Raw genomic sequence first — 25,190 nt, forward strand, 5'->3', positions numbered from 1 at the left:
TTTTGCACCCCCTTTTGCACACCCGTGGTTCACGCACACCCATTGCACCCCTTTTGCACACTCCTGCTGCACGCACCCCCTTTTGCACACCCTTTTGCACACCCGCGGTGCACGCACACCCATTGCACCCCCTTTTGCACACCCCTGCTGCACGCACACCCTTTTGCACACCCGCGGTGCACGCACCCCCTTTTGCACACCCTTTTGCACGCCCGCGGTGCACGCACACCCCTTGCACCCCCTTTCGCACACCCTTTTGCACACCCGTGGTGCACGCACACCCATTGCACCCCCTTTTGCACACTCCTGCTGCATGCACACCCCTTGCACACCCGCCGCGCACGCACACCCCTCGCGCCCCCCGCCGCCCGCGCCCACCCTTGCGCCCGTCGCGCTGCAGGTCCACGTGGCACCACTCCCCGTCCGTGACCTTGCGGGCGCTGGCGCGCACGCGGATGCCGCCGGCGCCCATGTCCAGCAGCAGGAAGAGGTGCCCGTCCAGCAGCTCCAGCGCCACGTAGGGCGCCCGCGGCGCGCGGCCCTGCGCGAACAGCAGCAGCCCGTCGGGCTCCGTGGTGCGGAAGTCCAGGGAGACGGCGCCGGCGCGCCGGCCGCGCCAGGGCCCCAGCGCCACGAAGGCGTCGGGCGCCGCGAAGGCCACGGGCGCCGGCGCCGCCACGGCCTCGCAGCGGAAGCGCAGCGCCCCGTGCAGCCGCACGCGCCCGTCGCCCTCCTGCGCCAGCCGCGACAGCTCCAGCTTGAAGTCGTTGTTCTTGTAGATCACCTGCAACGGGGGGCGGGGAGGGGGCGGTTGGGGGGTGCACGGGGGCAGTTGGGTCGTGCATGGGGGTATTTGGGTCGTGCATGGGGCATGCAGGCCGTGCATGGGGTGTATGGGCCGTGCATGGGGCATTTGGGCCATGCATGGGGTGTACAGGCCATGCATGGGGCATTTGGGCCATGCATGGGGCATTTGGGGCATGCATGGGGTGTATGGGCCATGCATGGGGCATTTGGGTCATGCATGGGGGTATTTGGGTCGTGCATGGGGGCATTTGGGTCATGCATGGGGCGTGCAGGCCGTGCATGGGGTGTATGGGCCGTGCATGGGGCATTTGGGTCATGCATGGGGCATTTGGGTCATGCATGGGGCGTGCAGGCCGTGCATGGGGTGTATGGGCCGTGCATGGGGCATTTGGGTCATGCATGGGGGCATTTGGGTCATGCATGGGGCATATGGGCCAGGCACGGGGGCCCCATTGCACCCCTGCACCCCTGCACTATTGTACCCCTGCCCCATTGCACCCCATAGCACCCCCTGCCCCATTGCATCCTGCCCCATGGCACCCCCTGCCCCATTGCACCCTGCCCCATTGCTCCCTGCCCCATTGCGCCCCATTGCACCCCTGCCCCATTGTACCCCCTGCCCCATTGCACCCCATAGCACCCCCTGCCCCATTGCACCCCATTGCACCCCCTGCCCCACGGCATCCCTGCCCCATTGCACCCCCTGCCCAATTGCACCCCTGCCCCATTGCACCCCTGCCCCATTGCACCTCATAGCACCCCCTGCACCCCTGCCCCATTGCACCCCTGCCCCATTGTACCCCCTGCCCCATTGTACCCCCTGCCCCATTGCACCTCATAGCACCCCCTGCACCCCTGCCCCATTGCACCCCTGCCCCATTGTACCCCCTGCCCCATTGCACCTCATAGCACCCCCTGCACCCCTGCCCCATTGCCCCCTGCCCCATTGCACCCCATAGCACCCCCTGCCCCATTGCACCCTGCCCCATTGCACCCCATTGCACCCCCTGCCCCACGGCATCCCTGCCCCATTGCACCCCCTGCCCCATTGCACCCCTGCCCCACGGCATCCCTGCCCCATTGCACCCCCTGCCCAATTGCACCCCTGCCCCATTGCTCCCTGCCCCATTGTACCCCCTGCCCCATTGCGCCCCATTGCACCCCTGCCCCACGGCATCCCTGCCCCATTGCACCCCCTGCCCAATTGCACCCCTGCCCCATTGCACCCCATAGCACCCCCTGCCCCATTGCACCCTGCCCCATTGCACCCCCTGCCCAATTGCCCCCTGCCCCATTGCACCCCATAGCACCCCCTGCCCCATTGCACCCTGCCCAATTGCACCCCTGCCCCATTGCACCCCTGCCCCATTGCACCCCATAGCATCCCCTGCCCCATTGCACCCCATAGCACCCCCTGCCCCATTGCACCCCTGCCCCATTGCACCCCATAGCACCCTGCCCCACGGCATCCCTGCCCCATTGCACCCCCTGCCCAATTGCACCCCCTGCCCAATTGCACCCCCTGCCCCATTGCACCCCTGCCCCATTGCACCCCACGGCGCCCGCGCTCACGTCCTTGAGGCAGCCCATGAAGTTGTTGCTGACGGGGGAGCCGGGCAGGTCGGCCGTGTTGGGGCTGCCCCCCACGTAGAAGAAGTCGTCGGAGCCCAACATGGTGAAATCCTCCTGCGTGTAGCCCGTGGTGGTGAGGATGCCGTCCACGGAGATGGAGACCTGCAAGAGCTGTGCTCAGCATGGGGACATGGGGACATGGGGACATGGGGGGACATGGGGGGACATGGGGGGACACAGGGGGACATGGGGACATGGGGCTGTGTATGAGTGTGCACGGGAATGGGGACTCGTGTGAGTGTGCACAGCCCGTGGTGGTGAGGATGCCGTCCACCGAGATGGAGACCTGCAAGAGCTGTGCTCAGCATGGGGACATGGGGACATGGGGACATGGGGACATGGGGACATGGGGGGACATGGGGACATGGGGCTGTGTGTGAGTGTGAACGGGAATGGGGCTGTGTGTGAGTGTGCACAGCCCGTGGTGGTGAGGATGCCGTCCACCGAGATGGAGACCTGCAAGAGCTGTGCTCAGCATGGGGACATGGGGACACGGGGGGACATGGGGGGACATGGGGACATGGGGACATGGGGGGACACGAGGGGACATGGGGACATGGGGGGACATGGGGGGACACGAGGGAACATGGGGACACGGGGCTGTGTGTGAGTGTGAACGGGAATGGGGACTCGTGTGAGTGTGCACAGCCCGTGGTGGTGAGGATGCCATCCACCGAGATGGAGACCTGCAAGAGCTGTGCTCAGCATGGGGACATGGGGACATGGGGACATGGGGGGACATGGGGACATGGGGACATGGGGACATGGGGGGACATGGGGACATGGGGGGACATGGGGGGGGCATGGGGACATGGGGACACGGGGGGACATGGGGACATGGGGACACGGGGGGACATGGGGACATGGGGACACGGGGCTGTGTGTGAGTGTGGGTGTGAACAGGGACTCATGTGAGTGTGCACAGCCCGTGGTGGTGAGGATGCCGTCCACCGAGATGGAGACCTGCAAGAGCTGTGCTCAGCATGGGGACATGGGGACATGGGGGGACACGAGGGGACATGGGGACATGGGGGGACACGGGGACATAGGGGGACATGGGGGGACACGGGGACATAGGGGGACATGGGGGGACACGAAGATGTGTGAGTGTGAACGGGGCCGCATGTGAATGTGCACTAGGGCTTGTGCAAGGAGGAACGGGAGCTTGTGCAAAGGGGGCTGGAGCCTCGTGTGAGTGTGAACGGGGCCTCGTGTGCGGGTGCACGAGGACTTGTGCAAGGAGGTGCGGGGACGTTTTGCAATAGTGCACTAGGGCTTGTGCAAAGATGCACCAGGGACTTGTGCAAGGGGGGTCTAGAGCCTTGTGTGCGAGTGTGAACAGGGCCACATGTGAGTGTGAACAGGGCCTCGTGTGCGGGTGCACAAGGGCTTGTGCAAGGAGCTGTGGGGACATTGTGTGACAAAGCACGGGGACTTGTGCAAGGGGGGTCTGGAGCCTCGTGTGAGTGTGAACAGGGTCTTGTGTGAGTGTGAAAGGGGCCTCGTGCAAGGGGGCACCAGGACTTGTGCAAGGGGGCACCAGAGCCCCCCAGGGACCCCCCGGGACACAGAGACCCCAACCCCCCCCGGGGGGGCCCAGGCGTCCGGGTGACACCTGGAGGACACAGGGGAGGGGCCGGTGGTGACAATAGTGACATGGGGGGGGCCGGTGGTGACAACAGTGACACGGTGACACGGGGGGGTGTTAGTGAAGCTCAGACCGGCTGTTAGTGACAGGGGCTGTTAGTGGGGCCGCGCGACACGAGCGAGCGTGCAAGGCGAGCGTGCAAGGCGAGCGTGCAAGTGTGCAAATGTGCAAGGCGAGTGTGCAACTGTGCAAATGTGCAAGGGCTGGAGTGCACGGGGGGCGCCGGGGGTGCATCGTGACCGTGCACGGGCCCCCCCTTGCACACTCATGCACACTCAAATGCAGGTGCTCTGCGTTGCAGGCGCCGCTTTGCACACGCGTGTGCATGGCTGTGCATGGGGCGCAGCAGATCCCTGCACACGCGTGGGTGCTAATGCACACTCACGCGTGCGTGCAAAGCCCTGCACGGATGCACACGCTTGTGCAATGCAGCCCCACTGCAGCGCACGCCTGCGCCTCGCTACAGCCCCGTGCGCTTGCACACTTGTGCACACGCACCCCTGTGGGGGCACTTGTGCAAATGCACACTTGCTCCGGCGGCCCTGGGGTGCGAGGAGGAGGAGGAGGAAGGCAGCGCGTGGGGCGGTGTGCAAGGTGTGCAAGGCGGCGTGCAAGGCGTGCAACGGGGAGTGCGATGGGTGCAATGCAGCGTGCAATGCGTGTGCAAGGCGTGCAACGAGTGTGCAAGGAGTGTGCAATGGGTGCAAGGAGTGTGCAATGGGTGCGAGGCGCGTGCAAGGCGCGTGCAAGGCCCGGGGCTGCACAAGGCGGTGGGGGGGGCGGGCGGGAACGGGCTAAAAGGGAAAGAAAAGGGCAAAAAGAAAACGAAAACGGGGGGAGGGATGAGAAGAAAGAGGAGAAAGGAAAAATATTGTAAAATTGGCAAAAATAAACTGGAAAAATAGTAATTATAAAGGAAAGTAAAAAACAGCAGTGAATGAGGAGAGAAATGGTGCAAAAAAGGCACAAAAAGGTGCAAAGTGACGGCGCAGGCACAACGGGGGTGCCCAAAATGTGCAGAAAACAATGCAAAAAGAGGGGGAAAAAGGCACAAAATGTGTTTGGAAGAGTAGGAGAAAACAGTGCAAAAATGAAAGTGGTGCAAGGCTAAAATGGGGCCAAAAAGCCCAAAAAAGGGAAGGAAGGAAGGAAGGAGTTGCAAAGTTGCAAAGCAAAAATGATGCAAAAAGTGTTGCAAAAAAAATTTGCAGAAAGAAATGTGCAAAACAAAAGTGCTGGTGCCCAAAGTTGCAAGGAAGGTTGCAAAAACCTGAAGAGTGCAAACAAAGCGGTGCAAAACAAAAGGTGTGCAATAAAAAAGGATGCAAAAAAAGAGAAAAAGTGCAAAAGAAAAATATTGCAAAGTTGCAAAACAAAAACGGTGCAAAAAATAAAAGTGGTGCCCAAAATGTTGCAATGAAGGTTGCAAAAAGCCGAACGGTGCAAAGAGAGTGGCGCAAAGTAAAAGGGGTGCAGTAAAAAGGATGCAAAAAAAGGGGTGCAATAAAAAAAGGATGAAAAAGGGGTGCAATAAACAGAATGCAAAAAGGGGTGCAATAAAAAGGATGCAAAAAAGGGTGCAATAGAGAGGATGAAAAAGAGGTGCAATTAAAAGGATGCAAAAAAGGGGGTGCAATTAATGCAAAAAAGGGTGCAATTGAAAGGATCCAAAAAGGGTGCAATAAAAAGGATGCAAAAAATGGTGCAATTAAAAGGATGAAAAAGAGAGTGCAATAAAAAGGATGAAAAAGGTGCAACTAAAAGGATGCAAAAAAGGGTGCAATTAATGCAAAAAAGGGTGCAATTAAAAGAATGCAAAAAAGTGCAATTAAAAGAATGCAAAAAAGGAGGTGCAATTAAAAGAATGCAAAAAGATGCAATTAATGCAAAAAAGAGGTCCAATTAAAAGAATGCAAAAAAGGATGCAATTAATGCAAAAAAAGGGTGCAATTAAAAGAATGCAAAAGAGGGGTGCAACCAAAAAAATGCAAAAAAGTGCAATTAAAAGAAGACAAAAAAAGGTGCAATTAATGCAAAAAAAAGAGGTGCAATTAAAAGGATGCAACAAAAAAAGGGGGGTGCAATTAAAAGGATGCCAAAACAAAGGGGGTGCAATAGAAGGGGGGTCCGGGGGGGTCCTGGGCCGCCCGAGAAGAGGAGAGAGAAGCGGCGATATCTACCAGGTAGTGCAGTTTGTTTACCATAGCGTGTCCGATGCCCGCGTGCTGCGGGGGCCGCGGGGCAGAACAGAGAGCGGGGCGGTTAGTCCGGGGGGGCGGTTAGTTGGGGGGTAGTTAGTTGGGGGGCAGTTAGTTGGGGGTAGTTAGTTGGGGGGTAGTTAGTTAGGGGGGGTAGTTAGTTTTGGGGGGGGGGATCCGCCAAGCGGGTTAGTGGCAACAGACACACACGGGGGGGCGGGGCTTGCACGACGAGGGGGCGGGGCTTGCACGAGGGGCCGTCGTCGTGCGCGGGGAAGCAGAGACCTCGTTAGAGGGGGGGTCCCCCCAATTATGGGGGTCCCTCTTGTCTCCCCCCCCCCAAAGTGTCCCCCCGGACACACACCCAGCGGGGAGGGGCCCAGGCGTCCGGGAATCCCCCCCCCCAATTCCATAGGAGACCAGGGAAGGGGCCCAGGCGTCCGGGAATCCCCCCCCCCAATTCCATAGGAGACCAGGGAAGGGGCCCAGGCGTCCGGGGATCCCCCCCAATTCCATAGGAGACCAGGGAAGGGGCCCAGGCGTCCGGGGATCCCTCCCAATTCCATAGGAGACCAGGGAAGGGGCCCAGGCGTCCGGGGATCCCCCCCCCCCAATTCCATAGGAGACCAGGGAAGGGGCCCAGGCGTCCGGGGACCCCACCCAAGAAGGGGCCCCCAGTGTCCTGGATCCCACTCGAGATCCCCAAATCCACCCATGAAGGGGCCCAGGCGTCCGGGACCCCCATGCAAAAAGGCACCCCGGGATCCCACTCAAGGACCCCAAATCCCACCCAACCAAGGGGACTCCGGGCACCGGGGGACCCCTAAAGACAAAGGGGCCCAGGCGTCCGGGGGACCCAAGAAAGGACCCCAAATCCCACCCAACCAAGAGGCTCTGGGCAACAGGGGACACTTAAAGACCAAGGGGCCCAGGCGTCCGGGGGACCCCAAGAAAGGGGCCCAGGCGTCCGGGGGAACCAAGAAGGGACCCCAGTGTCCAAGATCCCACCCAAGGACCCCAAATCCCACCCGACCAAGGGGCTCTGGGCACCGGGGGACCCCTAAAGACCAAGGGGCCCAGGCAACTGGGGACCCCAAAAAAAGGGCCCAGGCATCCGGGGCGACCCCAAGCGAAGGGCCCAGGCATCTGAGGGACCAAGAAGGGACCCCAAGATCCCACCCAAGGACCCCAAATCCCACCCAACCAAAAGGCTCTGGGCAACAGGGGACACTTAAAGACCAAGGGGCCCAGGCGTCCGGGGGACCCCAAGAAAGGGGCCCAGGCGTCCAGGGGAACCAAGAAGGGACCCCAGTGTCAAGATCCCACCCAAGAACCCCAAATCCCACCCGACCAAGAGGCTCTGGGCAACAGGGACCCCTAAAGACCAAGGGGCCCAGGCGTCCGGGGACCCCAAAAAAAGGGCCCAGGCGTCCGGGGCCCCCAAGCGAAGGGCCCAGGCGCCCGTCCCCTACCTGGCGCAAGGTTGCGGTGACGCGCACGTCGTGCCAGGCGTCGTCGTTGAACATGCCGTTGACGGGCTCCACGAGCGCCTCGAAGGCGCCCGAGCCCAGGTTGATGACGAGCCACACGGCGCCGCTCTTGAGCGACAGGTTCACGTAGTCGGCCGACTTGCCCGTGTGCAGGAGCAGCCCGTTGCGCTGCAGCGTGCGGAACGACAGCGTCAGCTCGTCCGCGCTGCTCTGGATTCGGGTTGTGCGACAGGTCGTAGCAGAAGAACTCGGCGCCGCGGAAGGTGGCCACGTACTCGGCTTTTGCCTGCGGGGCGGGTTGCGGGTTGCAGCGAGGGGCGGTGCAAGGATGCGCGTTGCACCAACATGTATTGCATGGATGCGCGTTGCACCAACACCATTGTATCAGCACGCTTCACCAACACACATTGCACTGAGGCATTGCATGTACGCACATTGCACGAGCAAGCATTGCATGGATGCACGTTGCAGCGACACATGTTGCACGAGTAGAATCATAGAATCATAGAATCATAGAATGCTTAGGGTTGGAAGGGACCTCTAGAGATCATCTAGTCCAACCCCCCTGCATACGCAGGGACACCTAGAGCACGTGGCACAGGACTGCATCCAAGCGGGTTTTGAAGATCTCCAGAGAAGGAGACTCCACAACCTCTCTGGGCAGCCTGTTCCAGTGCTCTGTCACCCTCACTGGTTAAGGCATTGCATGGATGCATGTTGCAGCGACACCATTGCATCAGCACGTTTCACTGATGCACGTTGCACGGACACACATTGCACAGATGCATGTTGCACTGACGCCATTGCATCAGCATGCTTCACCAACACACATTGCACCTGGAAGGCATTGCATAGATGAGCATTGCAGCGACACGTGTTGCACGAGCAGGCATTGGCATGGATGCATTGCATCAGCACATTTCACTGATGCATGTTGCATGAACAAGCATTGCATGGATGCACGTTGCAGCGACGCATGTTGCATGAACAAGCATTGCATGAGTGCATGTTGCAGCAATGCGTGTTGCACAAACAAGCATTGCATGGATGCACGTTGCACAAACAAGCATGGCATGGATGCACGTTGCAGCAACGCATGTTGCACGAGCAGGCATTGCGTGGATGCATGTTGCACTGATGCCATGCATCAGCACATTTCACTGATGCATGTTGCACGAACAAGCATTGCATGGATGCACATTGCAGCCGACACGTGTTGCACGAGTAGGCATTGCATGGATGCATGTTGCAGCGACACCATTGCATCAGCACGTTTCACTGATGCACGTTGCACCAACATGCATTGCACGGATGCACGTTGCACCACGTCATTGCATCAGCACGCTTCACCAACACACATTGCACTGAAGGCATTGCTATGGACGCACATTGCACGAGCAAGCATTGCATGGATGCACGTTGCAGCGACGCATGTTGCATGAACAAGCATTGCATGAGAGCATGTTGCAGCAATGCGTGTTGCACAAACAAGCATCAGCATGCTTCACCAACACACATTGCACTGAAGGCATTGCATGTACGCACATTGCACGAGCAAGCATTGCATGGATGCACGTTGCAGCAACACATGTTGCACGAGCAGGCATTGCGTGGATGCATGTTGCACTGACACCATTGCATCAGCACATTTCACTGATGCATGTTGCACGAACAAGCATTGCATGGATGCACATTGCAGCGACGTGTGTTGCACAAGTAGGCATTGCACGGATGCATGTTGCAGCGACGCCATTGCATCAGCACGTTTCACTGATGCACGTTGCACGGACACGCATTGCACAGATGCACGTTGCACCGACGCCAATTGCATCAGTACACTTCACCAACACACATTGCAGCAACATGCATTGCATGGATGCGTGTTGCAGCGACGTGTGTTGCACAAGTAGGCATTGCACGGATGCATGTTGCACCAACGCACATTGCACTAATATGCATTGCACCGATGCCACATTGCACTGAAGACATTGCATCAGCACATGTTGCACCAATACACATTGCAACGACGTGCATTGCACCAAATGCGTTGCACAGATGCACATTGCACCAACGCCATTGCATTAGCGTGTTTCACTGATGCATGTTGCACCAACATGCATTGCATGGATGCACAGCACAGCAGCATCATTGCATCAGCACATGTTGCACCGACACACGTTGCACCAACATGCATTGCATCGATGCACGTTGCACCGACACATGTTGCACAATCATGCATTGCACCAATATGTGTTGCACTGATACATGTTGCACTAACATGCATTGCACCAACATGGATTACACAGACATGCGTTGCACCAACACGCCTTGCTCTGACATGTGCTGTACCAATATCCATTGCACCAACACGCATTGCACCGACACATGTTGCACCGACACGCGTTGCACCAACACGTGTTGCACCGACACGTGTTGCACAAACATGCATTGCACCAATGTATGTTGCACTGATACATGTTGCACTAACACGCATTGCACCGACACGGATTGCACAGTGTTGCACCAACACGTCTTGCACCAACATGCATCGCACCGACACGCGTTGCATGAACACACATTGCACCGACACGCGTTGCACCGTCACACGCTGCACCGACATGCGTTGCACCGACACGCGTTGCACCCACACGTGTTGCACCAACACACATTGCACCGCCACGCGTTGCATGAACACACATTGCACCGACATGCATTGACACGCGTTGCACCGTCACACGTTGCACCGACACGCATTGCACCGACACGCGTTGCACCCACACGTGTTGCACCAACACACATTGCACCCACACGCGTTGCATGAACACACATTGCACCGACATGCATTGCACCGACACGCGTTGCACCCACACGTGTTGCACCAACACACATTGCACCGCCACGCGTTGCATGAACACACATTGCACCGACACGCGTTGCATGAACACACATTGCACCGACATGCATTGCACCGACACGCATTGCACCCACAAGTGTTGCACCAACACACGTTGCACCGCCACGCGTTGCATGAACACACATTGCACCGACACGCGTTGCATGAACACACATTGCACCGACATGCATTGCACCGACACGCATTGCACCCACAAGTGTTGCACCAACACACGTTGCACCGCCACGCGTTGCATGAACACACATTGCACCGACACGCGTTGCACCCACACGTGTTGCACCAACACACGTTGCACCCACACGCGTTGCATGAACACACATTGCACCGACATGCATTGCACCGCTACGCGTTGCACCCACACGCGTTACACGCTTGCACGCCGGACGCCTGGGCCCCCGGGGGGTCGCACGGGGCGGCGGGGGCCCAGGCGTCCGGGCCGCACTCACCCTTGGGTGCCTGTTGGCTGTCGGCGGCGCCGGGGCCGGGCCCCCCCTCGGCGACCTCGGCGGGCCCTGGGCGAGACGGGGGGGGGGTGAGCGCGGCCGGGGGGGCCCCGGCGTCCGGGAGAGACCCCCTCCCCCCCCACAGCGTCTGTCCCAGGGCCCCGGCGTCCGGGGGGGGCCCAGGCGTCCGGGAGAGACCCCCTCTCCCCTTTACCCCCCCCCCGGGGCCCAGGCGTCCGGGGGGGCTCCGTGCAAGGAGCGGAGGGTGGGGGGGGCGTTTGCACGCTTGCACGCTCCAGCCAGCTCCGTGCAAGGGGACCCCCCCCCCGCAATCCCCGTGCAAGGCGGGGGGGGCGTCCCCGTGCGAGGGGGGGCGGGGAAGGGAGCAGCGGGGGGGGGACCCGTCGCACGAGGGTTTGCACGAGGGTTCACACGCGGGTTGCACGGGGGGGTTGCACAGGGTTTGCACGCAGTTCGCACCAGGATTTGTGCAAGCGGTTGCACGGGGGTTCGCATGCAGGTTGCACGGGGCTTTGCACGAGGGCTTGCACGAGAGCTCACGGAGGACGCAAGCCTTTGCACGAGAGCTCACATGCAGTTTGCACGAGGGCTTGCATAAGGGCTTGCAGAGGGTTGCACGAGGCTTTGCACAAGTGCTCGCATGTGGGTTGCACAAGGGCTTGCACGAGGGCTCCCAGGGGGTTGCAGAAGCATTTGCACGAGGGCTCATGGAGGGTTGTGCAAGCCTTTGCATGAGGGCACACACTGTTTGCACGAGGGCTTGCACGAGGGTTCCCGGGGGGTTGCACAAGCCTTTGCACAAGGCCACACATGTGGCTTGCACGGGGGCTTGCACGAGGGCTCACAGAGGGTTGCGCAAGGTTTTGCACGAGTGCACACATGCGGTTTGCACAAGGGCTTGCACAAGGGCTCCCAGGGGGTTGCACAAGCCTTTGCACAAGGGCACACGTCGTTTGCACGAGGGCTCCCGGGGGGTTGCACAAGCTTTTGCACGAGGGCTCACATGCGGTTTGCACGAGGGCTTGCACGCGGGCTTGCACGCGCATGGGGGGGTCATACCTTGGCTGCTTAGCATCAGGTGAGCAGGACCTTGGGGACAGGGACAGCGGGAGGAAGAGAGAGAAAAGGGGGGGACACGACACAACCCAGGGGAAAACGGGGGAAAAAGCGAAAGAAAAGGGAAAAAGAGAAGAGGCGTGAGGGGGGGGGCGCCCCCAGCCACAAAGTCACTTAGTGACAAAGTGACAAAGTCACTTGAACTTGTGACAGGCATCGCACGGGGATGCCGGACGCACGCGGCCGCGGGGGGGGAAGCATCGCCAAAATGCTTCGTTTTCCCCCAAAATTGGTGACGGGGGGGGTGCAAGCGGGGGGGGTGCACGGAGCCGGCGGCCTCGCACGGGGATGGCGCCTTGCACGGGGCCTTGCACGAGGGCGGCGGGCCTGGCACGGGGCCTTGCACGCGTACGGCTGCTTTGCACAAGGGCTTGCACGGGGGCGGCCTTGCACGAGGATGTCTGCTGTGCACGGGGCTTTGCACTGATATGGGGGCCTTGCACGAGGCTTTGCACGAGGATACCCGCTGTGCAAAAGGCTTTGCACAAATACGGTGACCTTGCACAAGGCCTTGCACGCGGACGGCCTTGCACACACATGGCTGCTTTGCATGGGGCTTTGTACTGATATGGGGGCTTTGCACAAGGGCTTGCACGAGGATAACCGCCGTGCAAAAGGCTTTGCACAAATATGGTGACTTTGCACAACGCCTTGCACGTGGACGGCCTTGCACACACATGGCTGCTTTGCATGGGGCTTTGTACTGATATGGGGGCTCACTGGGGGCTTTGCACAAGGACTTGCACGAGGATGCCTGCTGTGCAAAAGGCTTTGCACAAATACGGTGACCTTGCACAAGGCCTTGCACAGGGACAACCTTGCACAAGGATGCCCGCTGTGCACAGGGCTTTGCACAAATACAGTAGCCTTGCATGAGGCTTTGCACGGGGGCGGCCTTGCATGGGGCCTTGCACGAGGATACCCGCTGTGCAAAAGGCTTTGTACAAATATGGTGACCTTGCACAACGCCTTGCACGCGGATGTCTGTCGTGCAAAAAGCTTTGTAAAATATGGTGGCCTTGCACGAGGCCTTGCACAAGGATGCCCGCCGTGCATGGGGCTTTGCACAAATAGAGTGGCCTTGCACGAGGCCTTGCACGAGGGTGGTGGGCCTGGCACGGGGCCTTGCACGCATATGGCTGCTATGCACGAGGCCTTGCACAGGGGCGGCCTTGCACGAGGATACCTGCCGTGCAAAAGGCTTTGCACAAATATGGGGACCTGGCACAAGGCCCTGCACGGGGACGGCCTTGCACGAGGATTCCCACCGTGCACAGGGCCTTGCACAAATACAGTAGCTTTTCATGAGGCCTTGCACGGGGGCGGCCTTGCACGGCGGCAGCCTTGCACAAGGATGCCCGCATGCACAGGCCTTTGCACAAATACAGTCCCCTTGCACAAGGCCTTGCACGGGGACAGCCTTGCACAAGGCTTGCACGAGGCCTTGCACAGGGATGGCCTTGCACGGGGGCGGCCTTGCACGAGGGCTTGCACAAGGCCTTGCACGGGGCCTTGCACACATATGGCTGCTTTGCACGAGGACTCGCATGGGGGCGGCCTTGCACAAGGATGCCCGCATGCACAGGCCTTTGCACAAATACAGTGCCCTTGCACAAGGTCTTGCACGAGGCCTTGCACAAGGCCTTGCACGGGGACAGCCTTGCACAAGGCTTGCACAAGGCCTTGCACAGGGATGGCCTTGCACAGGGGCGGCCTTGCACGAGGGCTTGAACAAGGCCTTGCACGGGGCCTTGCACACATATGGCTGCTTTGCACGCGGCCTTGCATGGGGGCGGCCTTGCACAAGGATGCCCGCATGCACAGGCCCTTGCACAAATACAGTGCCCTTGCACGTGGCCTTGCACATGGGCAGCCTTGCACAAGGTCTTGCACAAGACCTTGCACAAGACCTTGCACGGGGGTAGCCTTGCACAAGCCCTTGCACGAGGCCTTGCACGAGGCCTTGCACGAGGCCTTGCACAAGCCCTTGCACTAGGCCTTGCACTAGGCCTTGCACGAGGCCTTGCACGAGGCCTTGCACAAGCCCTTGCACGAGCCCTTGCACTAGGCCTTGCACGAGGCCTTGCACGATGCTGCTGACCTCATACACGGGGGGGGGGCAGCAGCCACCAGTGTCACACGGGGACGTGTCCCCTCCCCGCCCCCCCCATTGCACGGCCCTCGTGCAAGCCCCGCCCACTGGTACCACCACTCCATTGGCTGCCCGGCGCCCTTCATTTGCATAGCCCCGCCCCAGCACCTGCTTCCTCCTCCCCCACGATCTTCTGCAGCTCATTGGCCGCGCTGCCTCCCTCATTTGCATGGCCGCTCCCCATTGGTGCAGTCGGGATGATGTCATCCCAGGGGGCGGGGCCAGTGGGAACCCCTGCACGCTCTTGTGCGTGACCCCCCCCCGCCCCCGGCTTGCACAAGAGTGACACGAGGGCCTGGGGGGGGCCCTGGTTGGTGCAAAACCCCCCATTTTGCACGACCCCCCCATCCTTGCACACCCCCCCACACATTGCACACCCCCCGCTGCTTGCACAGCCCTTCCTGCATTTGCACAACCCCTATATTTGCACAACCCCCTTATATTTGCACGTCCCCATATTAGCACAATCCCCTTATATTTACACAACCTCCTTATATTTGCACACCCCCATATTAGCACAACCCCCCCATATTTGCACACCCTCTATACTCGCACACCCCCTATATTTGCACATTCTCCCTATATTTACATACCCCCTGTATTTGCACAGCCCGCTATATTTGCACCCCCATATTTGCACGCTCTTTATGTTTGCACGCCCCTTATATTTGCATCCCCATATTAGCCCCCCCATAGTTGCACACTCCCTGTATTTGCATGCTCCCCATATTTGCACAACCCTCCTATATTTGCACAACCCCCCTATATTTGCACAACCCCTATATTTGCACCCCATATTTGCACAACCCCCCTGTATTTGCACAACCCCCCTATATTTGCACAACCCCTATATTTGCACCCCATATTTGCACAACCCCCCTGTATTTGCATGCTCCCCATATTTGCACGTCCCCTATATTTGCACAATCCCCCTCTATTTGCCCCCCTCCCGTATTTGCACGCCCCTTGCACGCGCGGTTCCCTCTCACCTTCCACTGGGAGCTCCTCTGCGAGGGGGGGGACAGCGGGGGGGGGAAAAAAGAGGGGGGAGACGTTAGTGACCCCGTGCAAAACCCCCCGCAAAGTCCCCCCCGACCACACGCGTGTGCAAGGTGGATCATTGCACAAGGCCCGCGAGACCCTCGTGCACAGCAGGGCACACGCGCGTGCACGGAGGGGTAACTGGGTTTGCACAGACCAGAGCAGTTTGCACAGCCCCTTGCACAACCTGCCAGGGTTTGCACACCCCGTTGCACACCCAGTGAGGTTTGCACGGCCCAAGGGGGTTTGCACGGCCTAGGGGGGCGGTTTGCACACCCCGTTGCACACCCAGTGAGGTTTGCACGACCCAAGGGGGTTTGCACGGCCTAGGGGGGCGGTTTGCACACCCCGTTGCACACCCAGTGAGGTTTGCACGACCCAAGGGGGTTTGCACGGCCTAGGGGGGCGGTTTGCACACCCCGTTGCACACCCAGTGAGGTTTGCACGACCCAAGGGGGTTTGCACGGCCTAGGGGGGCGGTTTGCACACCCCGTTGCACACCCAGTGAGGTTTGCACGACCCAAGGGGGTTTGCACGGCCTGGGGGGGCGGTTTGCACACCCCGTTGCACACCCAGTGAGGTTTGCACGACCCAAGGGGGTTTGCATGGCCTAGGGGGGCGGTTTGCACACCCCTTTGCACACCCAGTGAGGTTTGCACGACCTGGGGGGAGGATTTCCTTGCACATCCCATTGCCCCTCCCTGGGGGTTTGCACACTTGTTTTGGGCAGGGGGGGTTGCACTAGTGCAAAGCGCCCTGAGGAGCTTTGCACACTCAGTTGCACTTCCGGGCGGGAGGATTTGCACGCTGCTGGGGGGGTGTTGCACCCTTTTCCAGGGTGGGGGTTTGCACACCCTGTCGTGCACTGGGGGGGTTTGCACACCCCCTTGCACACACAGAACCTCCCCCCCCCCTTGCACACCCGCAGCCTCAAGGACGCGGCGGCCGCGGAGCAACCGCCTGCGGCGGGGAGGGGGGAACAGGCGGAGCAGCCATCGCCATGGCAACAGATCCCGGTTGCCAGGGCGCTGCCGTTGCCCCGGCAACGGGGGCTGCCGGGATGCGGTCGCCGGGGTGACGGCGGACGGGTGTTGCCGGGGGGTTGTGCAGGGTGTGTGTGTGTTGGGGGTGTCTCTTGGAGGGGCCCAGGCGTCCGGGGAACTACCCTCCTCCCCCCCCCACGCCAGGCGCATCCTCGTGTTGCACGTGGGCGTGCAAGGGCACCGGGGTTGTGCAAGGACACGGGTGCGTGCAAGGACATGGGCTTTGCAAGGACACGGGTGCGTGCAAGGACACGGGTGTCCAGGCGTGTGCAAGGGCGCCGGGGACCTTCAAGGACACACGGGTGCGTGTGAGGACACGGGCACGTGCAAGGGAACAAGGGGGCGTGCAAGAGCAACGGGGTTGTGCAAGGACACGGGTGCATGCAAGGACACGGGCTTTGCAAGGACACGGGTGCGTGCAAGGACACAGGCGCGTGCAAGGGGAGACAAGGGCACAAGGATGCACGAGGACGTGTGCAAGGGGATGCACGGGGACGTGTGCAAGGGGATGCACGGGGACGGACAGGGCACACGCACGTGCACAGGAACTGGGGAACACGGGGGACAAAGGCACAGGGCTGTGCAAGGGGCAGCGTGCAAGGACACGAGGATGCAAAGGGACACGTGGGGAGAGGAGACACTGCAACGTGCAAGGCCACAAGGACGTGTCCCCATGCATGGAGCAGCACTGATGCATGCTGCAGGCCCCCTGCATTGGTGCAAGCCCCCCACGTTGGTGCAAGAGCCCTATGTTGGTGCAAGAACCCCACATGTGTTGCATGGACCGCATGCAGAGTGCAAGTCCCCTGTGTTGGTGCAAGGACCTCCCATTGGTGCCAAAGCCCCATGCACGGGCCCATGTTGGTGCATAAATCCCATGCACGGTGCAAGACGCCCATGTTGGTGCAAGAACCCACATTATTGGAACCCCTCCCGTTGGTGCAACCCCTCGCATTGGTGCAAGACTCCTGTGCATGGACTCATGTTGGTGCATGGCGGCCATGCATGGTGCAAACCTCTGCATTGGTGCAACCCGTCACAATGGTGCAACACCCCCATTACTGCAATCCCCTCATGTTGGTTCAACCCCCCACATTGGTGCAAGCACCCCCGTTATTGCAACTCCCCGCATTGGTGCAAGACCCCCATGCATGGTCCCCATGCATGGTGCAAACCTCTGCATTGGTGCAACCCCGCACAGTGGTGCAACCTCTCACATTGGTGCAACACGTCCATTATTGCAACCCCCCCATGTTGGTGCAACCCTGCACATTGGTGCAACCCCCACATTGGTGCAAGACCGCAAGCATGCACCCACACCAGCGCACGGCCCCTGTGCACGGTGCAACCCCCCACATTGGTGCAACCCCCCCATTATTGCAACACCCCATGTTGGTGCAACCCCCCACATTGGTGCAAGGACCCCCGTTATTGAAACCCCACACATCGGTGCAACCCCCCACATCGGTGCAACCCTCCACATCGGCGCAACAACCCCATGCATGCACCCACACCACCGCATGACCCCCATGCACGACGCAACCCCGCACATTGGTGCAACCCCCCACATTGGTGCAACAATCCCATTATCACGACTCCCCACATTGATGCAAGACCCCCATTATTGCAACCCCCCACATCAGTGCAAGACCCCCATTATTGCAACCCCGCACATTGGTGCAACACCCCATGCATGCACCCACACCACCGCACGGCCCCCACGCATGGCACAACCCCGCGCATTGGTGCAACCCTTCACATTGGTGCAACACCCCCATTATTGCAACCCCCCCATGTTGGTGCAACCCCCCACAGTGATGCAAACCCCCACATTGGTGCAACACCCCCATTATCACAACTCCCCACATTGGTGCAACACCCCATGCATGCACCCCCACCACTGCACGGCCCCCACGCATGGCACAACCCCGTGCATTGGTGCAACCCTTCACATTGGTGCAACACCCCCATTATCACAACCCCCCACATTGGTGCAAGACCCCCATTATTGCAGCCCCCCACATTGGTGCAACACCCCCATTATCACAACCCCCCACATTGGTGCAACACCCCATGCATGCAACCCACACCACTGCATGGCCCCCATGCACGGCGCAACCCCGCGCATCATTGCAACCCTGCACATTGGTGCAACACCCCATGCATGCACCCCCACCACCGTACAGCCCCCACGCATGGCGCAACCCCGCGCATCACTGCAACCCCCCACATTGGTGCAACCCCCCACATTGATGCAACCCTCCACACCGGTGCAAGACCCACACGCATGCACCCATGCTGCTGCACGGCCCCCATGCACGGCGCAACCCCGCGCATCATTGCAACCCCCACCAGTGCAAGGCCACCATTATTGCAACCCTGCACATTGGTGCAACACCCCATGCATGCACCCCACCACCGCACAACCCCCATGCACGGCGCAACCCCGCGCATCATTGCAACCCCCCACATTGGTGCAACACCCCCATTATTGCAACCCCCCCATGTTGGTGCAACCCCCCACAGTGATGCAACCCTCCACACCGGTGCAAGACCCACACGCATGCACCCATGCTGCTGCATGGCCCCCATGCACGGCGCAACCCCGCGCATCATTGCAACCCCCACCAGTGCAAGGCCACCATTATTGCAACCCCCCACATTGGTGCAACACCCCATGCATGCACCCCACCACTGCACAGCCCCCATGCACGGCGCAACCCCGCGCATTGGTGCAACCCTTCACATTGGTGCAACACCCCCATTATTGCAACCCCCCCATGTTGGTGCAACCCCCCACAGTGATGCAAACCCCCACATTGGTGCAACACCCCCATTATCACAACTCCCCACATTGGTGCAACACCCCATGCATGCACCCACACCACTGCATGGCCCCCATGCACGGCGCAACCCCGCGCATTGGTGCAACCCTTCACATTGGTGCAACACCCCCATTATTGCAACCCCCCACATTGGTGCAACCCTTCACATTGGTGCAACACCCCCATTATTGCAACCCCCCCATGTTGGTGCAACCCCCCACAGTGATGCAACCCTCCACCCTGGTGCAAGACCCACACGCATGCACCCATGCTGCTGCATGGCCCCCATGCACGGCGCAACCCCGCGCGTCGCTGCAACCCCCACCAGTGCAAGGCCACCATTATTGCAACCCTGCACATTGGTGCAACACCCCATGCATGCACCCCCACCACCGCACAACCCCCATGCATGGCGCAACCCTGCGCATCACTGCAACCCCCCACATTGGTGCAACACCCCCATTATTGCAACCCCCCACATTGGTGCAACCCTCCACATTGGTGCAACACCTGCATTATTGCAACCCCCCATGTTGGTGCAACCCCCCACAGTGATGCAAACCCCCACATTGGTGCAAGACCCACACGCATGCACCCATGCTGCTGCATGGCCCCCATGCACGGCGCAACCCCGCGCATCATTGCAACCCCCACCAGTGCAAGGCCACCATTATTGCAACCCTGCACATTGGTGCAACACCCCATGCATGCACCCCCACCACTGCACAGCCCCCACGCATGGCGCAACCCCGCGCATCATTGCAACCCCCCACATTGGTGCAACACCCCCACTATCACAACTCCCCACATCAGTGCAAGACCACCATGATTGCAAGCCTGCACATTGGTGCAACACCCCATGCATGCACCCACACCACCGCACGACGCAAGCCCGTGCATCATTGCAACCCCCCACACTGGTGCAACACCCCATGCATGCACCCACACCACCGCATGGCCCCCACGCATGGCACAACCCCGCGCATTGGTGCAACCCTCCACACCAGTGCAAGACCCACACGCATGCACCCATGCTGCTGCACGGCCCCCACGCATGGCACAACCCCGCGCATTGGTGCAACCCTCCACACTGGTGCAAGACCCACACGCATGCACCCATGCTGCTGCACGGCCCCCATGCACGGCGCAACCCCGCGCATTGGTGCAACCCTTCACATTGGTGCAACACCCCATGCATGCACCCACACCACCGCACAACCCCCATGCACGGCGCAACCCCGCGCATTGGTGCAACCCTCCACATTGGTGCAAGACCCACACGCATGCACCCGTGCTGCTGCACGGCCCCCACGCACGGCGCAACCCCGCGCGTCGCTGCAACCCCGCAGCCGGCCGCAGCGCTCACCTTGCGCGCAGTCGTGCGGGCGCAGGCAGGGCCCGTCGCCGCCGTCGCCGATGTCCCCAATGTCCCCACCGACGTCCCCGACGGCGGCGCGGACGCCGCGCGCGCCCAGCAGCGCCGCGGGCCGCCCGCCCATGCGCAGGTCGGCCAGGGCGCCGCGGAAGGGCTCCTCGTAGCGCGCCGAGGCCAGCGTGAGCGCCGAGAGCCGCACGTCGGGCGGGATGCCGCCCACGAACACGTCGCTGGCCAGCGCCATGTGCGCGCGGCGCGAGCGCACGGCGGCCCCGCGCGCGGCCGCCCCGTCCACGGCCAGCGCCGTGCGCCGCGCGTGCCGCGTCACCCGCACCGCGTGCCAGCGCCCGTCGCTCACGGCGGCCGCCGCGCGCACCGTGGCGGGCGGCGCGCAGGCCAGCGCGAAGCGCAGCCGCAGCCGCCCCTCGGCCAGCTGCAGCTCCACGAAGTCGCAGTCGCCGCCGTCGTCCGCGTAGAGCAGCAGCCCCCGGCGCGCCGTGGTGCGCAGGCGGAAGCTCAGACGGCCGCCCGCGCCCGCCGCCCAGCGCCCGTAGCGCGCCCACTGCCCCGGGGCGCCCGCGAACTCCAGCCACGGGCCTGGGGACATCGTGGGGTCATCGGGGTCCTCGTCCGGGGACGTTGGGGACACTGTGGGGACCGGGACGGTGTCACTTGCACCCGGGGTGAGCAGCATCCCCAGTGTCAGCAGTGCCAGATGCAAGTTGGGGACGCGGGCATGTGGCATCACGGTGACACCCGTTCCCAGTGCCAGCAGCCCCAGAGAGGGGACACAGGCAGGTGACATCACGGTGACACCCGCCGCCCAGCGCCCGTAGCGCGCCCACTGCCCCGGCGCGCCCGCGAACTCCAGCCAAGGGCCCGGGGACATTGATGCATCCTCGGGGTCCTCCTCCGGTGACGTTGGGGACACCGTGGGGACCGAGACAGTGCCACCCACACCCGGAGCCAGGAGCATCCCCAGTGTCAGCAGTGCCAGACGGGGCATGGAGGGGACACGGGAGGGCAGTGGGGACATCGCGGTGGCACCCGCCGCCCAGCGCCCGTAGCGCGCCCACTGCCCCGGGGCGCCCGCGAACTCCAGCCAAGGACCTGGGGACAGGGACGTGTCCTCAGGGTCCTCGTCCGGGGACGTTGGGGACACCGTGGGGACTGGGACGGTGCCACTCGTGCCCGGGACCAGGAGCATCCCCAGGGCCAGCAGCACCAGGCGCAGGTGGGGGATGCGGGCGGGTGGCATCACAGTGACACTTGTCCCCAGTGCCAGCAGCCCCAGACAGGGAATAGGGGGGACACAGGCAGGTGACATCGCGGTCACACCCGCCGCCCAGCGCCCATAGCGCGCCCACTGCCCCGGCGCGCCCGCGAACTCCAGCCAAGGGCCTGGGGACAGGGACAGGTCATCGGGGTCCTCGTCCGGGGACGTTGGGGACACCGTGGGGACCGGGACGGTGCCACTTGCACCCGGGACAAGCAGCATCCCCAGCATCAGCAGCGCCAGACGGGGCATGGAGGGGACACGGGAGGGCAGTGGGGACATCGCGGTGACACCCGCCGCCCAGCGCCCGTAGCGCGCCCACTGCCCCGGGGCGCCCGCGAACTCCAGCCATGGCCCCGGGGACAGGGACGTGTCCTCAGGGTCCTCCTCTGGGGACGTTGGGGACACCGTGGGGACCGGGATGGTGTCACTTGCACCTGGGGTGAGCAGCATCCCCAGTGTCAGCAGCAGCAGATGCAAGTTGGGGACACGGGCAGATGGCATCAGGGTGACACTTGTCCCCAGCACCAGCAGCCCCAGACAGGGGACAGAGGGGACACGGGCGGGCGGCGGTGGGGACAACGTGGGGACGGGGACGGTGCCACTCGCGCCCGGGGCGAGCAGAGCCCCCAGTGTCAGCAGTGCCAGGCGCAGCTTGGGGACACGGGCGGGTGGCATCGCGGTGACGCCCGTCCCCAGCGCCAGCAGCCCCGGATGGGGGACACGGGCAGGCGGCGGAGGGGACATCGTGGGGACGGTGCCACCCGCGCCCGGGGCCAGCAGCGTCCCCAGCGCCAGCAGCGCCAGCCCCAGACGGGGGACAGGGGGGACCCAAGCGGGTGGCACCGGGCGCTTGTGCAGGGGACGGGGTGACACGGGGGGCGCCCTGGGGGTCCCCATGGGCCCTTGGGGGACCCTCATGTCTTGGTGCATCCTGGTGTCCCTTGAGGTCCCCATGGTCATTGGCCCTTGGGGGACCCTCATGTCTTGGTGCATCTCGATGTCCCTTGGGGTCCCCATGGGCCCTTGGGGGACCCTCATGTCCCCGTCCATCCTGGTGTCCCTTGGGGTCCCCATTGGTGCTGGGGGGACCCTCATGTCCTGGTCCATCCTGGTGTCCCCGTGCGTCTCGGAGGCTCCATTGGTCATTGGGGCTCGTTGAACCTCCCCGTCTTGGTCCATCTTGGTGTCCTTGGCCACCCCGGGGGTCCCCATGGTCATTGGCGCTGGGGGGACCCTCATGTCCCCGTCCATCCTGGTGTCCCTGTCCCTCTCGGAGGCTCCGTTGGTCATTGGGGCTCGTTGAACCTCCCCATCTTGGTCCATCTTGGTGTCCTTGGCCACCCCGGGGGTCCCCATGGTCATTGGCGCCGGGGGGACCCTCATGTCCCCATCCATCCTGGTGTCCCTGTCCCTCTCGGAGGCTCCGTTGGCCATTGGGGCTCCTTGGGCCTCCCGGTCCATCTTGGCCTCCTTGGAGGCCTGGGGAGACCTGGGGCCTTCACGGGCCTCCACATCCTGCTGCGTTTGGGGCCTTTGATGCCTCGCGGCAACTCGGTGGCACCCGGGGCCTCCGGGGACCTCCACCCTTGGGTGCCTCGTGGTGGCCGGGGGCAGCTCCGGGGCTCTGGTGGCCAAGAGGCTCCGCGGGACCTTGGTGGCTTTGGGGACATCGGGGTCCCGAGCGGCCGCGGAGGCCCGGCCGGCCAGGAGGCCGTCGGGGGCTCGAGAGGCCATGGAGGCTCCGGCGGCCTCCACGTCTTGGTGGCCCTCGAGGGACAGGGAGGCCGGGGAGCCCACGAAGCCCCGGTGCCCGCTGGGGTCTCGGCGGGGGGTAGAGGCCACGTTGGCCGTGGAGTCCAGGGGGGCCTGGGAGCCTTGGAGGGCTTTGACCTCCACACGGTCCATGGGGCTGTGGTGGGTCTCCATATCGCGACGAGCCTCCGTATCGCGTTGGGCCTCCCTATCGTGACGAGTCTCCATATCATGATGAGCCTCCATGCATCGTTGGGCCTCCCTATCGTGACGAGTCTCCATATCGCAATGAGCCTCCATATCGCGTTCGGCCTCCCTATCGTGACGAGTCTCCATATCGCAATGAGCCTCCATGCATCGTTGGGCCTCCCTATCGTGACGAGTCTCCATATCGCAATGAGCCTCCATGCATCGTTGGGCCTCCCTATCGTGACGAGTCTCCATATCGCAATGAGCCTCCATGCGTCGTTGGGCCTCCATATCATGATGAGCCTCCGTGTCTTGGGCCTCCCTATCATGACGAGTCTCCATATCGTGATGACCCTCCGTGTCTCGTTGGGCCTCCCTATCGCGACAAGTCTCCATATCGCGATGAGCCTCTATGTGTTGTTGGGCCTCTCTATCGTGACAAGTCTCCATATCATGACGAGCCTCCATGCCTCGCTGGGCCTCCATAACGCGATGACCCTCCGTGCCTCGTCGGGCCTCCCTATCGTGACGAGTCTCCATATCGCGACGAGCCTCCATGCCTCGCTGGGCCTCCATATCGCGATGAGCCTCTATGTGTTCTTGGGCCCCCCTATCGTGACGAGTCTCCATATCGTGACGAGTCTCCAGGTCTGGACGGGCCTCCAGGTCTCGCGGGGCTTCCATATCGCGACGGACCTCGGCCTCCCGAGGAGCCTCCGCGTCGCGACGACCCTCCCGGCCTCCCCGGGCCTCCGCGTCGGCGCCGGGGGGGCCCCCGGTGGCGGCGTCACCGGCCATGGGGTCCCCAAGAGCCCCGGGGCCACCGTGGGGGCTACTGCATGGCCGGGGGGGCCAGCGGCACCTGGGGGGGGAGACGGCGTCAGAGGGGCCCAGGCGTCCGGGGGGGACAAGGGACCGGGGGGGGGCTCTGCTTAACCCTATGGGGGCCCAGGCGTCCGGGGGGGGGGACAACGATCGGGGGGGGGGGCTCTGCTTAACCCTATGGGGGCCCAGGCGTCCGGGGGGGACAAGGGACCGGGGGGGGGCTCTGCTTAACCCTATGGGGGCCCAGGCGTCCGGGGGGGGGGGACAAGGGATTGGGGGGGGCTCTGCTTAACCCTATGGGGGCCCAGGCGTCCGGGGGGGGACAAGGGACCGGGGGGGGGCTCTGCTTAACCCTATGGGGGCCCAGGCGTCCGGGGGGGGACAAGGGACCGGGGGGGGCTCTGCTTAACCCTATGGGGGCCCAGGCGTCCGGGGGGGGG

The 25,190-nt window shown here is 62.2% G+C and overlaps 1 protein-coding gene across 1 annotated transcript; it reads right to left on the reverse strand.

Annotated features, from left to right (window-relative positions):
- Positions 1-378: 378 nt before the first annotated feature.
- Positions 379-23,910, reverse strand: LOC148590247 (neurexin-2-like; the record flags this gene model as incomplete). Its single annotated transcript, XM_088539269.1, is given in 10 exon segments — positions 379-784; positions 2,380-2,541; positions 6,289-6,312; positions 7,758-7,991; positions 7,993-8,054; positions 11,130-11,201; positions 12,213-12,242; positions 15,411-15,428; positions 20,697-22,418; positions 23,553-23,910. Coding segments are annotated over 10 exon segments (3,088 nt in total), but the record flags the coding sequence as incomplete, so codon positions are not given.
- Between the last annotated feature and the right edge of the window lie 1,280 nt (positions 23,911-25,190).

This window comes from Tinamus guttatus, unplaced genomic scaffold (genome assembly GCF_059628265.1).
Source record: "Tinamus guttatus ecotype Peru unplaced genomic scaffold, ASM5962826v1 Tinamus_guttatus_pri_ptg001552l, whole genome shotgun sequence".
Lineage (NCBI taxonomy): Eukaryota > Metazoa > Chordata > Aves > Tinamiformes > Tinamidae > Tinamus > Tinamus guttatus.